Here is a 13,624-nt window from a genome sequence, read left to right as displayed (position 1 = left end):
TACAAAATTTGATGCTTCGAAGACCACTATCTCTATTCAAACTTTTTTTTTCAAATTAGCTCCCGTAGCATTATGGTAGCATTATTCAACTCACACAGCAGTTGCCCCGATCCTCTTTGGACAAAAGGATAACTTTTGTCCCTGATCACGAATCCGAGGTCCGTTTTTTGATATCTCGTGACGAAGGGGCGGTACGACCCCTTCCATTTTTGAACATGCGAAAAAGAGGTGTTTTTCAATCATTTGCAGCCTGAAACGGTGATAGATAGAAATTTGGTGTCAAAGTGACTTTTATGTAAAACTAGATGCCCGATTTGATAGGGTACTTAGAATTCCGAAAAAAAAAACGTTATTTTTCATAAAAAAAAACTAAAAACGTTTTTAAATTTCTCCAATTTTCCTTTTTGGAACATGTCATTTTAAGGGAAATTTAATATACTTTTCGAATCTACATTGACCCAGAAGGGTCATTTTTTCATTTAGAACAACATTTTTCATTTTAAAATTTCGTGTTTTTTTTCTAACTTTGCAGGGTTATTTTTAGAGTGTAGCAATGTTCTACAAAGTTGTAGGGCAGACAATTACACAAAATTTTGATTTATAAACATAAGGGGTTTGCTTGTAAACATCATGAGTTATCGCGATTTTACGAAAAAAAAGTTTTGAAAAAGTTGGTTGTCGTCGATCTTGGCATGTTCAAAAATGGAAGGGGCCGTACCGCCCCTCCGTCACGAGATATAAAAAAAATGGACGGATTCGTGATCAGGGACGAAAGTTACACCTTAGGACAAAGTTTCACGCAAATCGAAGAGGGGTCGGGGCAACTTTTCCCGATTTCGTGTGAATTGGTAGAGAATTACCCCAATATAGTTTATTTTTTTAAACATTTGAAATAGAGCCAGTTTTTGTTTAGATGTTGATTTATACAAACAAACAATGGACGTTATTAGGGCAATATCGATGCACCTATCTAGATTCATTCTGAATACTTTGAATAATTGAACACTCATTAGCAATAACAACCACAACTTCGACCATACCGGGAAGCAATACTTCGTCAGTTCTTCATATGTATACCGAATGATTTTGAATATTTGAATCAAAATCAAATCAGTTATGCAGAGTACCCTTGGCATTTTGCCTTATGTTTGGAACTTCAGACTGTTTCAGCGTTGTTATTGTGATTGTTATGATTGCACGCAAAATTGTCTCTCCAGATTGTCATTATGGTTTTGTCCATCGTCTTGATGTCCGTCCCTCTTTCCGTTTTAATTGCAGTATTAAATTTCCATACAACGTTCGTCGGTCCCGGAGGGGAGGTGGTTAGCGACCCGAAGGTTATCCGCATGAATTATTTAAAGTCTTGGTTCATCATTGATTTGCTTAGCTGTCTGCCGTACGACGTCTTCAACGCCTTCGACCACGATGAAGATGTGAGTAGTGTTTCCCTTTTATGGGTGGATGGGGGGTTGTTTACTGTGTACATAGTTAAAGGGACATGATTATAATAGTTTGCAAAATAAGAGGGGATTTTTGTGATAGTGGTATTACAGAAGTCTGCGAAGCAATGTTTGCTGCAACGATGTTAAACTAATGCCATTATTTTTTACAGGGAATCGGATCATTGTTCAGTGCATTGAAAGTAGTTCGACTGTTGCGCTTGGGTCGTGTTGTTAGAAAATTGGATCGATATTTGGAGTACGGAGCCGCAATGTTGATACTCTTGTTGTGCTTTTACATGTTGGTTGCTCATTGGCTCGCGTGCATCTGGTACTCGATCGGACGGAGTGATGCTGACAATGGGGTATGTTCATTGGTGGCCACTAATTGGAGTTGTTAAATTTGCTGTAATCGTGAAAGAGGGTCGCTGTATGTGCGCGAAAATAGTTATACATAATTTGCCCTTCTCTCTGTTCTATTCTATCTACCGTTACCACAACAGGTTCAGTACAGCTGGTTGTGGAAGCTGGCAAACGTTACCCAAAGCCCGTACTCGTACATTTGGTCCAACGAGTCTAATGCACCAGAATTGGTCAATGGACCATCGCGGAAAACGATGTACGTTACAGCACTATACTTCACGATGACATGCATGACATCGGTAAGCATACATTGATATATTGATTCAATTTCGTGTCACTCTTCGCTTCAGCACGGTTCGTTCCATTCAAAATTGAACAACACGTCGCCAAACGAGCAATCTATTCACGGGGGACCTGTCCGTTACAACCATGCTAAATTAAGTTTTAAAATTTCAAACGACAGCAATCCCGAAGCACCATTTTCTATTTGATCAGTTTTTCCAAAGTATTTTTCATCGTCGTCTTTTTACTCCTGTTCCATTCTAGGTTGGATTCGGAAATGTGGCTGCCGAGACGGACAACGAGAAGGTATTCACTATCTGCATGATGATAATTGCAGGTGCAGTGTTCTACGTTCCGTTGCCACGTCCAGTTTTTTTGACACTGTTCTTATGCGTAGTGTTATTTTTAGCAAAAAAAAACTAAGCCAAAACAAAACTTCACTATATGCGGCTCGTTCTGTCCACACTGTTGTATCGACTAAGCGCAAAACTTGTCTGTCGCTGCAAACCTCCTACTAGGTGTTGATTGGTTTTATCTATTCGGAAGCTAGAAACTGCCACAAGTGCCAAAATTCTGCTAAATTGTGTTCACACCGATCGCTAGGTCACTTTCACTCACACTCAAATGTCCTTTCATGTTCACGCTTTGATTTCCTGTTTTACACATATTAATTTATGTTCTTTTTTTATCTGATTAACGTGTATCTTAATTTATGTTACTTTGTTATTGTCTTTTCTATTGTTTTCGTGTAAATGTTCGGACTCGCTTCAAAATTTTAGGGAGTAAGTGGTTCAATGCAATGCAACATTTATTAATGACGCTAGCGTAGAAATTGTTTTTTGACATCATACCTAAATGAATGACACATTTCCAATCATATTTTAAGAATATAATGATGGTGATTGGGGTTCTTCAAAAAAATTATTTGGGTTGCCGTGTTCTATCTCGTGTGACGGTTTCTCTGTAAAATCTGTACATTCTAGAATGTTGTAAAATAACATTTGGTGAGCATTCAAGGGTTTGTTCTGGTGGTATTAAAATGTATAAACCCAATTTTCAGATGTGAGCTTGATTAGTCGCCACCTTTGAAGTTTAAATTTGATCTAACTATAATATCAATTTTAGCTAGGCCATTTATGTCACAAACAACGCTAATTTGGAATAAGCAAACACACTTTATAATGTATTTCATGATCAAGGTGCTGATAAACAGATAATAGAAATGAGCCGAGAAAGGGTATACCGTGATCTGGGGCGAATTGGGACACAGTCTGAATTCAGGGCAGTTAAAAGTTTCCAATTTGGAAATGGATGTACACATTTTGTTGCTCTGAATATGGTCTATCAAAAACCACTCAAAAATATCAAAATATTAGGCTGCAACGTTGCTAAAACAGCCGTCCCAATTCACCCCATGTGTCCCGATTCACCCCAGATGACGGTATTTCTCCTATTGGGGGACTTTGTTTTGTTTAACCAATAACAAATCAAATCGTTAAGTATTTGTTGAACGGCCCATTTATTTTTTCACATGAGTCTATATGATATGAATAAGAATAAATCAATAAATTTTTCATTAGCTTAGCTGCCTTTCTACGCATAATTGTTCCATGTCATTTTTGATGATTTGACATTTTTAAGTTTAGTTTTATGTGTACTTTAAGAAAAACACATAAAATCTGGTACATTGTTCGCAAACTCATTAAAAACAACACCAAGTCTGTTTGTCCCATCGTTGAACTTCTACGCATAATTGTCCCACCAAGTATTTTCTTACACGGAATCATCAGTTTTACTAAGCATTATGTCTTGTTTATCAGTTTTATAGCAAGATAATCACAAATAAGGGTGCTAAACTGCTAACTGGGGCGATTGGGGACACATAGGGCGAATAGGAACCCACGGGACAATTATGCGTAGAAACACAGAAATCGATCGAAAAATTTCAATCGCGTTTTTCTCAGTTGCATTTTTTTGAACATGGGACAGTTATGCGTAGAACGGCAGTTAAGAAGACTAAAAAATAACATAAATGTTGGGGTGTTGCAAAAATTGGGAAGGAATGTTTAGGAGCGTTCTTTTATAACGTAACGCAAAATGTAGGATTTTTGACCTCTCCCCTCCCCCCTTCGTCACAAATCGTAACAGATGTGCGATACCCCCTACCCCCCTGTAACGCGTAACACAAGTCCCCCCTCCCACAATTTTCGTAACATATCGTAACTGACGCCGACACCCCTCCCCCTAACTGCGTTACGTAATAAAAGAACGCTCCCTTTCCAATAACGGCCCGAATCATAAGTTTATAAAATTTAGTGTTGCCAAAAACGTGATGGCACTAGATTCGCTTATCTATAAGTCCTCTTTTTTCGAAAACTAAAATAAAGACTGACCATTATCACACTGAGTGTCATATATCGCCTTGTGATGTGGCCAAAAAGAAGCGAAGGTCTAATTTAGAATAAAAAACCGGATTATTATACTGTTTTTTAGTTGTTCCATTCAATATTTCATCGGTAAATCGTTACTGATTTGCAATTTGCATCACTTCTGTTTAAAATTACGCCCTAAGTTCTGTTCCTTTTGTGTGACCGGAGTTAACCAAACAGAATTTTCACTGTCCAGTTGAAATATGCTAAAAACTTCGTTGGTCAGCGCGCCCGACCTCTGTGTAGCTTCCAGTAGATAAAATATGAACCGGACCGCATTCAACCTTTTTTTTTGCTAAAAATACCCCCCTCAGCTATACGAGCAAATGTCACCTAATGTCACACACGAAAAATCTCAACCCACACCGATGCTGCTGGCTGAATGGCTGGCTGTGGTGAATGTGAAAAGTGTCTCAAACAGCATCTGCTCACGGCACGCTCGCCCGAAATGAATCGAGTTGTAGGGAAGCTTCACAGCCAGCGTGTGTTTTCGTGTTCAATGTCCATGTCTACAGTTCCCGTTGAGCCAGCCAGTGATCGTCTCTTCTCTGTTTCCTTTACTCTCTTACTAATCACACAACTACATAATAGTATCATTTTCATTAGTTTGAGTTTCCCCTTTCGTTTTGTCGAAATTTTTACCATTTTCCAAAGCTCTCCAAATGTTAATGTATTTTGTTTAATTTCACTGTGGATGCCAACAACAGCGCTTCTGTACGCCACCATTTTCGGTCATGTAACCACAATCATCCAGCAGATGACATCTGCCACCGCAAAGTACCACGACATGTTGAACAACGTGCGGGAATTTATGAAGTTGCACGAAGTTCCTAAAGCGCTAAGCGAACGTGTGATGGATTACGTGGTGTCCACCTGGGCCATGACCAAAGGATTGGACACTGATAAGGTGGGAATGAAACGTTTCAGCTCCAGCAAAACTTTTGAATCATTACTGTTTGATGGAGACGCCTTGTTGCCGGTACAATGTTTTAGTCATTTTATTAAATTTTCAAATGGCTTCTTTACAGGTTCTCAACTACTGTCCCAAAGATATGAAGGCAGACATTTGTGTACATCTGAACCGGAAGGTATTCAACGAACATCCTGCGTTCCGACTTGCATCCGACGGTTGTTTACGGGCCTTGGCCATGCACTTTTGCATGTCTCACTCGGCACCAGGTACATTGCAAAATCAGTCTCACTTTCCCATCAGGATTCTCACTTTTCCCACCCTGCTCAACAGGTGATTTGCTGTATCACACGGGCGAGAGCATCGACAGCTTGTGCTTCATTGTGACCGGAAGTCTAGAGGTGATCCAGGACGACGAGGTTGTGGCCATCCTTGGTAAGGGCGACGTCTTTGGTGACTCGTTCTGGAAGGATTCCGCGGTGGGGCAAAGTGCGGCCAACGTGCGAGCGTTAACTTACTGTGATTTACATGCGATAAAACGAGATAAGCTTCTCGAAGTATTAGATTTTATCAAGCTTTTGCTAATAGTTTTGCACGGAACCTAATTTTAACGTATAATTTAAGACATCGATTGATATTCAGGTGAGCACGAACGATACTAGTTGAGGACATTGCGATCTTAAATTTTGGGATTTTTCTATTCCACCGCAGAAAAGTAGCAGATGTTCGAAGAGAGAAAGAGCTGGCTGAGCGTCGTAAGAACGAACCGCAGTTGGGCTCAAGCCAAGATCACCTGGTAAGAAAAATATTTTCAAAATTTAGAAGAGCTCAGCAAAATGCACAAGGAACAAAGGAACAAACTGGTTCCACTCAGAGCGACGTTGAGAAAGGAGACACTGATACAGACAAAGGAAAGGTGAATATTACAAACTCTAAATCAAAATTTTCCGATACCAAATCAATAGAACTCCTGCTCATTGTGAGCAAACGAGCAACATGTTTAGTAGTGGTGTACAGTATCAGTTGCTATTTAGAACCGTTATATCCTCCGTTGTTTGTGCAAATACCAGTGCGATGAAAGTGGAAGATAAATTGCAAAAATGTGTATCAAAATATTGATATTAGTCGTGAACAACCATATAGTATATAGCATTACCAAACCATTTATATGTTGGATTCTCAATTTGTTAGTCACCTTGTAGCACACATTGCCTTGATTGTCGTGTAGAGATATTATGACGAATGATCGACACCAAGTCCTGAACCATATAGTTTTATCACAACAGTCGATGTAACCCTTTTATCGTTATATACATCAAGTCCTGAGTTTTTCGGTTTGTTTTGTGCACGTGCTTTGTTGCCTGACTTTGGAACCATTAAATGTGTGAAAAAAATATATACTAATTCAAACCATAACAAAAAACAAAAATAAAACGCAGTACAATCAAAATTATTCTCGCCTTATTTCAGCTGCCAGCCAAGCTAACGCTAACCGAAGATTCTCGCGTCCTTACAACCGTCCCATCGCCATCTCCATCGCCGTCGCCCTCGTCTGGACCACCGTCGGCGAAAGGGGCCCGAGCAAGCAAATGGGGTCGTCTGCTCGGTAGTTCTAGTGTTGATTCGGCCAGCGATACAAGCACAAAGGTAGCCGTGTCTAGAAGCTTAAGTGCACGTGAAAGTTTGCGTGAAAGTGCACAAGTTAGAGCTAGTAGTAGCTCAAGTAGTAATGGCGGTCAAGGCAATAAGGTAGCTTTCAGTGTGATTGTTTGCACAGTGATGCACGTTGAGTCCCATTCTGTCACGCTGTTTCTTTATCTTTCTTTCTTTTTCCTGTCTTGCATGTGTGATTTTCCCCATCAACGGTTCAGATTTTCCCCAAAACTCCGAAACTCACACCAAATCCGGCCACGTTGGCCCGGCAAGACACAATTGACGAAGGTGGAGAGGCGGATCATGCTCCAAACCGAACTGAACGACCCAGCGTGGTGCACGTGGAGCGTGAAAGCTCCAAACCTCCAACCCTTGAACGGCAGCCCACCGAGAGGGATCGTCTGTTGGACACGACCAGCGTCAACAGGGATCGAGAGCGAGAGAGAGAACGGGAAAGGGAGCGAGAGCGAGAGAGAGACCGCCACATGGAACGGAACCTGTCTCTCGAGCGGGAACGACAAATAGAAATGGCACAATCCAGAGCTACGACATCCGACACGTACGACACCGGTCTCCGGGAGCAGCCTTCAACCCTGGCACAGCGCGATTTGATTGCAACAGTATTAGACATGAAGGTAGATGTGCGCTTGGAGATGCAACGCATGGCACAAAAGATGGCGAGGATCGAGGAACTGCTCGGCGATCTTCTTGGACGGATACAGATCGATTCGTCTGGACAAAGCTCGCCTGGGGACATGGCCGGTACCAGCATGGTTCCAACTTCAACTGCAAACGCAAATCCCTCCAGTTCCAGCAATCCACCGGGAACCCTCCTGAATTTGACCTCCACTACATCCGGTGCAACTGGAACCACCACGTCCGCGGTGACCGCCATAAGTCCCGGTGGTAACGGCTTAGGACCAATCTTGCTGCGCAAACGACGTTCCAAAAGTCGAAAAGCGCCTGCACCACCAAGGCAGACTCCCGAACAGACCAGACTTCTCGATGCGGAAGTACCATCATCCTCTACCCGGAAGCGCGAGTTCCTCTAGCCCCGGATTCTGCTGCGTCATCAATCAGACAACACCGAATAAACAGTGTTTTTTTTGTCCAGCTACTCTTTTCCACCTAAACGAGATCTGTTTGATGACGTCGTCATTTCCCGTCGCTATGTAGTAATGTTTTGCTCAAAAGTGTAAATTATTTTAAAAATGTATTGCAGTTTGTTTCATGCTTTTAGGAAAGACTTTCGAATTTATCTCAAATTTAGGTGGTCCGACAAGATGATGTCTTGTCGAAACCCGAATCTGTTTCCAAATATTCTACAATGTCGAGATGAGTACATTGAAATGATAATATTTGCGATACCGTCATCAGGGGAAATTTGTTTGACCCAATCTTACCCCTGATGACGGTAATGAGTTTGGGTTTGGAGCGCCTTTTCTTTTCATATCATGCTACATTTTTTCACCTTTCCAAAAATGGCTTTTTTTATTTGGAGATCCTATAAACTAAAACTAAAATTTTATTTCTATGAGCTGTAGAGTTATGTAGCTTTCTTGCGACGACACTGACTTTAATTCTGTTTATTCAATATTGTATGCCCTCCATGAGGATATGACTCTAAAATGAGTTTTGAAGAAAATCCTTTTTTTAATTCAAATCGATATTACTATATTGTGTCAGCGAATTGAAAAATTAACAACTGCAATACATTTTTGGACAGTATTTCGCATTGACAAACGAAGAACATAAATATTTCACTAAAAATCTGATCATCATGATCGAAAAATCTTACAGAAAAATCATCAAACCTAACCGTAACACATGATATTTACGCAAAGGATCATTTTTATACGACAAAATTATTAACTGAATCTTCCTAATCACTTTGATAAACTTTTCACATCTATTTGCTTTAGTATTATTGATCAATTCTAACGGCAATTGTACTTAGATTATGAACAAACATCACTTGAATTATTTACCACAGACAAACAGATAGATTATATGTTCCGAATGATGTAATCTCAATGATCAACGCTAAACTGCTGATCAGTGTAAGGGGCAATCAATACATCCACGATATAAGCCGTATTTGTACACGATTTTTAAAATATTTAATATAATAATCAACCTTAAGTTCTATTCCAGCACAGCCATAAATGCTTTGGAATCAAAACATTATTTTAATCCTCTGGAGACTGATTTCTTAACAATCATTTCATAAGCTTGCAACCGTTTGCATTAGTTTGAGTTTTTATACAACAGACGTTTCGAACTTTCTACAAATAAATCAAAATGCTTAAAATTCGATAACGAAATTCAGTTTAGCGTGTAGGGGTTGAAAATGGTTTCGGTGCTCTTCTGATACGGTGGAGAGGACTTGGAATGAGTATAAAATAAATGTACTTGATTTGCGTAGTTGATGACGAGATGTGTACATAAAGACTTTTATAGAAAAATCGCGATAGGAACGGATAACAAGTAACAGTTTTTAAACTCGAAATCTTTGAGCGTATTAATGCGGGTGACGGTAGGATAATATTTGTTTTTTACTCTCGATAGCAAACACGTGTGATAGTATTTTAACGTCTTTTAGTTGGTTTTCAATTGTCAATAATCGAATGCAACCGCAGTGATATAAAAGAAAAAAAATCATGCTACTAACTTTAGTTGCAACTTAGGCTAAACAAATTTTAGTAATAAAATTGGAATTACAAACGCATATATAGACATTTTGAATTTCACAACGCGTAGTTTAAAAACCATGTTTAATGATCGTAAGAAAACGATCTCTTATTTGTAAAAAAAAACTACTTCGCCTTAAACCGCTGATCGGTTACATGCACTGCATAATCAATCATTGTTATAAAAATAACACACTTGCGTAGTGAACTCTTCATACAATTATAACATGATACGTTCTAAACTGATCGAAAGAGAGGATTCCTAAATCTGATAAGCGATGGAAAATATAAGAAGTTAGTGTAAGCCTTGAATCATTGTATTTAGTAACAAGAGAGAAATTAATTTTCGTAAAATCTAGTTCATTCGCTCAATAAATTAACTTCACTTAAAAAATAGTATCAAGCATATGAAAACTTATTTCCAATCAAATTTCAGTAGTTGTATGAGTTCATTAATTGCGTTCAGTTTAGATGAGAAATATTGGAAAACTTTATTATGCATAAAAATTATTTAATATCTGAAATAACGTTCGTTTGTATCATACAACAAACTTCACGTTCATTAAACCATCTTGTACAAAATGAAATAAACATGATGATTGCCAGGCAAAACATAATAGGGCAATGCTAAAAATAGATCAAAGCTATAGGTAATTATAAAAAAAAAACATAAAACATGTTGATGTATATAACACGAGAACACATTATACAAGTATATATATTAACAAAAAACTGAACAATTCTAAATAAAAGCAGTGACACAAAATTGCAACCAAAAAGTTGTTTTATTTACTTACATGAGTTCGATAAACGAAACTCGATTGGCAATGCCACACAAATTTTTGCCAATTTCAATTTTTATGTAACCATGATCTCCGAAACGCGGTCCCCACGAGTTTTTCACCAAATAGTACGGAATTGTGCCTTCCAGATTGTAGCCGACAATTTCCACCGCATGATTCAGGTCTTCGTAACTTCCGTCGCAGTGATACTGGACGACCCTCCCAGATAGTACTGCCAGGAGGCGGCATTTACGGCCGCTACAATTGGTCCTCGCGTTGCCAAGTAACGCAGCATCAGGTGTTCACGATCAACTAGGCTGTGATGAATGTACATTGTTAAGGTGAAATTACATTTTGTTCTAGCTTTTACCTAACGCAGGAGAATTTTTCCACCGCCATATAATCACCCACTGTAGCATTTTGGAATGCACATTCGGTGCCATTTTTAAATTGTTGTGTCGTTTCACAGTCTTTTAATGTGTTCAGCTTTACATTCGATTCCCTCATCCATTCGAGTAAACGACATGTATCTCCTCCCTCGCAACCATAGTTTCCATTGCCAGCACAGTTTATCACCTGTTCGATGCACAAATCTGTGGCATTGCTCTGAGCCTTCATTATGGCCGAAATTGACGAAATCGTATCAACGACGCTAATTGCCCAACACGCCCCACAACTTCCTTGGGATTTCACTGCCGGAATCACTCCTTTTTCTCGCCTAGAATTATGGATGTGTTTACTCAGACCAATTACTTAACAAGAAATTAAACTTAGTTTACCAATCAACGACCTTTGGCAGCAATTTTGGGATGCGAAGATCTCTTCGAGCTCGTGAAAATATAATATTATCTTTCATTTCAGCGCTTTTTGATTCGATTGTAAACTTGTCCAACAAACTAGACCCAGCAGATTCGAATCCTAGCGCAGGATAGTGCTCATGCTTTAAATCGGCCAGATTGATCCGCAAAAACTCCTGGTCCGAAAGATCCGCGTACTGCGTGATGCCATAAATTGCGGTATCATTTTCAACGCGATGTGCGTTCAACGATGCTATCTTGTGCAGCGATGAGCGAAAGATCTGAAATCGGTGCTCGTACTCGCGCACGTTAAATCGATAAGGTTTCTCGTAGAGCCTAATAAAAATGTCAAACTTCCTTCGTGCTTCAATAACCGCGTTCGGTTGTAGATTGAACGGTATCATTAGAAAGCACAGCGTCACTATTATCAAAATCATAATCATTTCGATGACTTCAGACATTTTTAAACGCGGTTCAAATTTCACAACACTAACTAAGTAACACCGAACAGTAACGAACGCTCAATCCAAACTGGCTTATTCCGTGAGGACGCCTTTGGAAAGATGAGCTGTTTCGTTTGCCCTTATCACGTTTAACCCCTGATGCTCCGCTCAGTGAGAATCATTGCCAGCAGCAGATCACCTCGTAATCAGTACGAGTAGCGTGGTATTTGTGTACGCTACTCAAGATCAAAAGCAAAGAACAAATTATTCGTTGAATTTCCTAACATTTCATCAATGGAAACCGTTTGAATAGGACGTCATATTTGAAACTAAACCATCTGCGCTACCAACATACAGGTATTGAAGTCTCTGTTGCAAATTTTCGTCGTCGCCTGTTTCTGTTTCTCTCAATGCTGAGATTTATTCATGCACATTCCAAAACTTAGTACCGTCATCTGGGGCGAATCGGAACAGCTGTTTTACAATATTGCAGCCATTTTGATATATTTGAGTGGTTTCTGGTAGACCAAGGAGCGGCCGTGGCTGACTGGTTACGGTGTTCGCTTTGTAAGCGAATGGTCCTGGGTTCGATTCCCATCTGCTCCCAACGAGGAAAGTATAGGAAATATAAATCTTGAAACTCTGAACATGTACGAAAAATCAAAGTCGCTCGAGTCGGGGTTTGATCCCCCGTCCTTTGGATTGGTAAGCAAAAATGCTAACCACTAGGCCATCGCGACTTGGTGAGCCATGACTGGAATTAGGAATACTGTTACCACCATCAACTATATACGCGCTGGGTCCTTGTCCATTGGACAAGGATTCGAAGTTCTAAATAACGTTTGAATCCGATTGGTCCAAACGTTCTTCAGGGCGGGGCTTGTCGACAAAGCTGAAGTACCTCGCGCTCGGCTAGCCAGCGTAGAAATGGGTCACCGAAGCTCGGCAGAGCTAACACCTTCCAAATGCCTATGCGAGTTATTTGCATGTATAGAATGAGAGCTAAAAATACATGGAAACAACTCAATTTGTAAGAAGCGACCGCGTGGTCCCGTTTGGTTGGTTGCACACACACACACACACACATTTGAGTGGTTTCTGGTAGACCAGATTCAGAGCAACAAAATGTGTACATCCATTTCCAAATTTAAAGCATATAACTGCTCTAAAACGTGCTGTCCCTATTCAGACTGTAGTCCCGATTCACCCCAGATGACGGTATTGACAAAAAATCAAATTTGAAGATTTTCCTAAGAACCCTATGCTTTTTAGTAGCGCTCCTAAATTTTGATTTCAATATGAAGGGTTTTTACCAAACTAGTTCTGCATACAAACTTGTGTACATATTGCTCGCCTCTTGTTCAATTTATTATAAAAAAAGCGTAAATCTTTGTTACATGTTTTTACACTTCACATTTTCTCAACATCTTTTTCAATTTTGCCGTTTTACTTATCCACTCAATGTGATAATTTATCAAAATTATGCCGCAAAATGTATCCACTAGATCAATTTAATTAAAATGTCGATAACTTGTAACAATACCACACATTTGACCAATTGGGATACTCAATCCTTTGTTTGGTTACATTTTGTTAGCCCTTTCCAGTTTTTTTTTTAAATTATGGAACAACACTTGACAATTTCAGGTAGATTAGCGTGGTTTGCATATTTTAATTTTAGTAAAAGTACACATGATTTAGACCAAACTGCATTACTAACTCATAGGTATGAACATGTATACTGCCCACCATTGAAAAAACGGCTAATATCCACTTTTGGCAAAAACGAGATATTAGCACCAGGTTGTAGAGGATGTTCAAACGCATCTTCTGAAC

The 13,624-nt window shown here is 39.5% G+C and overlaps 2 protein-coding genes across 2 annotated transcripts in view; one reads left to right on the top strand and one right to left on the bottom strand.

Moving 5' to 3' along the window:
* Positions 1–10,545, top strand: part of LOC6034010 (potassium voltage-gated channel protein eag) — a 48,100-nt gene extending 37,555 nt beyond the window's left edge. The window contains 11 exon segments of the mRNA XM_038262778.1: positions 1,279–1,433; positions 1,613–1,804; positions 1,943–2,101; positions 2,349–2,421; positions 5,221–5,420; positions 5,542–5,692; positions 5,757–5,984; positions 5,987–6,065; positions 6,135–6,339; positions 6,894–7,070; positions 7,295–10,545. Coding sequence (XP_038118706.1) covers positions 1,279–1,433; positions 1,613–1,804; positions 1,943–2,101; positions 2,349–2,421; positions 5,221–5,420; positions 5,542–5,692; positions 5,757–5,984; positions 5,987–6,065; positions 6,135–6,339; positions 6,894–7,070; positions 7,295–8,128 — 2,453 coding nt within the window. The 3' untranslated portion in view covers positions 8,129–10,545.
* Positions 10,541–11,908, bottom strand: LOC119769620 (cathepsin O-like). Its single transcript, XM_038262783.1, is given in 4 exon segments — positions 10,541–10,765; positions 10,768–10,865; positions 10,919–11,266; positions 11,328–11,908. Coding segments are annotated over 4 exon segments (1,131 nt in total). The 5' UTR covers positions 11,807–11,908; the 3' UTR covers positions 10,541–10,559.
* Between the last annotated feature and the right edge of the window lie 1,716 nt (positions 11,909–13,624).

This window comes from Culex quinquefasciatus, chromosome 3 (assembly GCF_015732765.1).
Source record: "Culex quinquefasciatus strain JHB chromosome 3, VPISU_Cqui_1.0_pri_paternal, whole genome shotgun sequence".
NCBI lineage: Eukaryota > Metazoa > Arthropoda > Insecta > Diptera > Culicidae > Culex > Culex quinquefasciatus.
The sequence above is the reverse complement of the archived record's forward strand: the minus strand, read 5'-3'. Positions and strand labels throughout refer to the sequence as shown.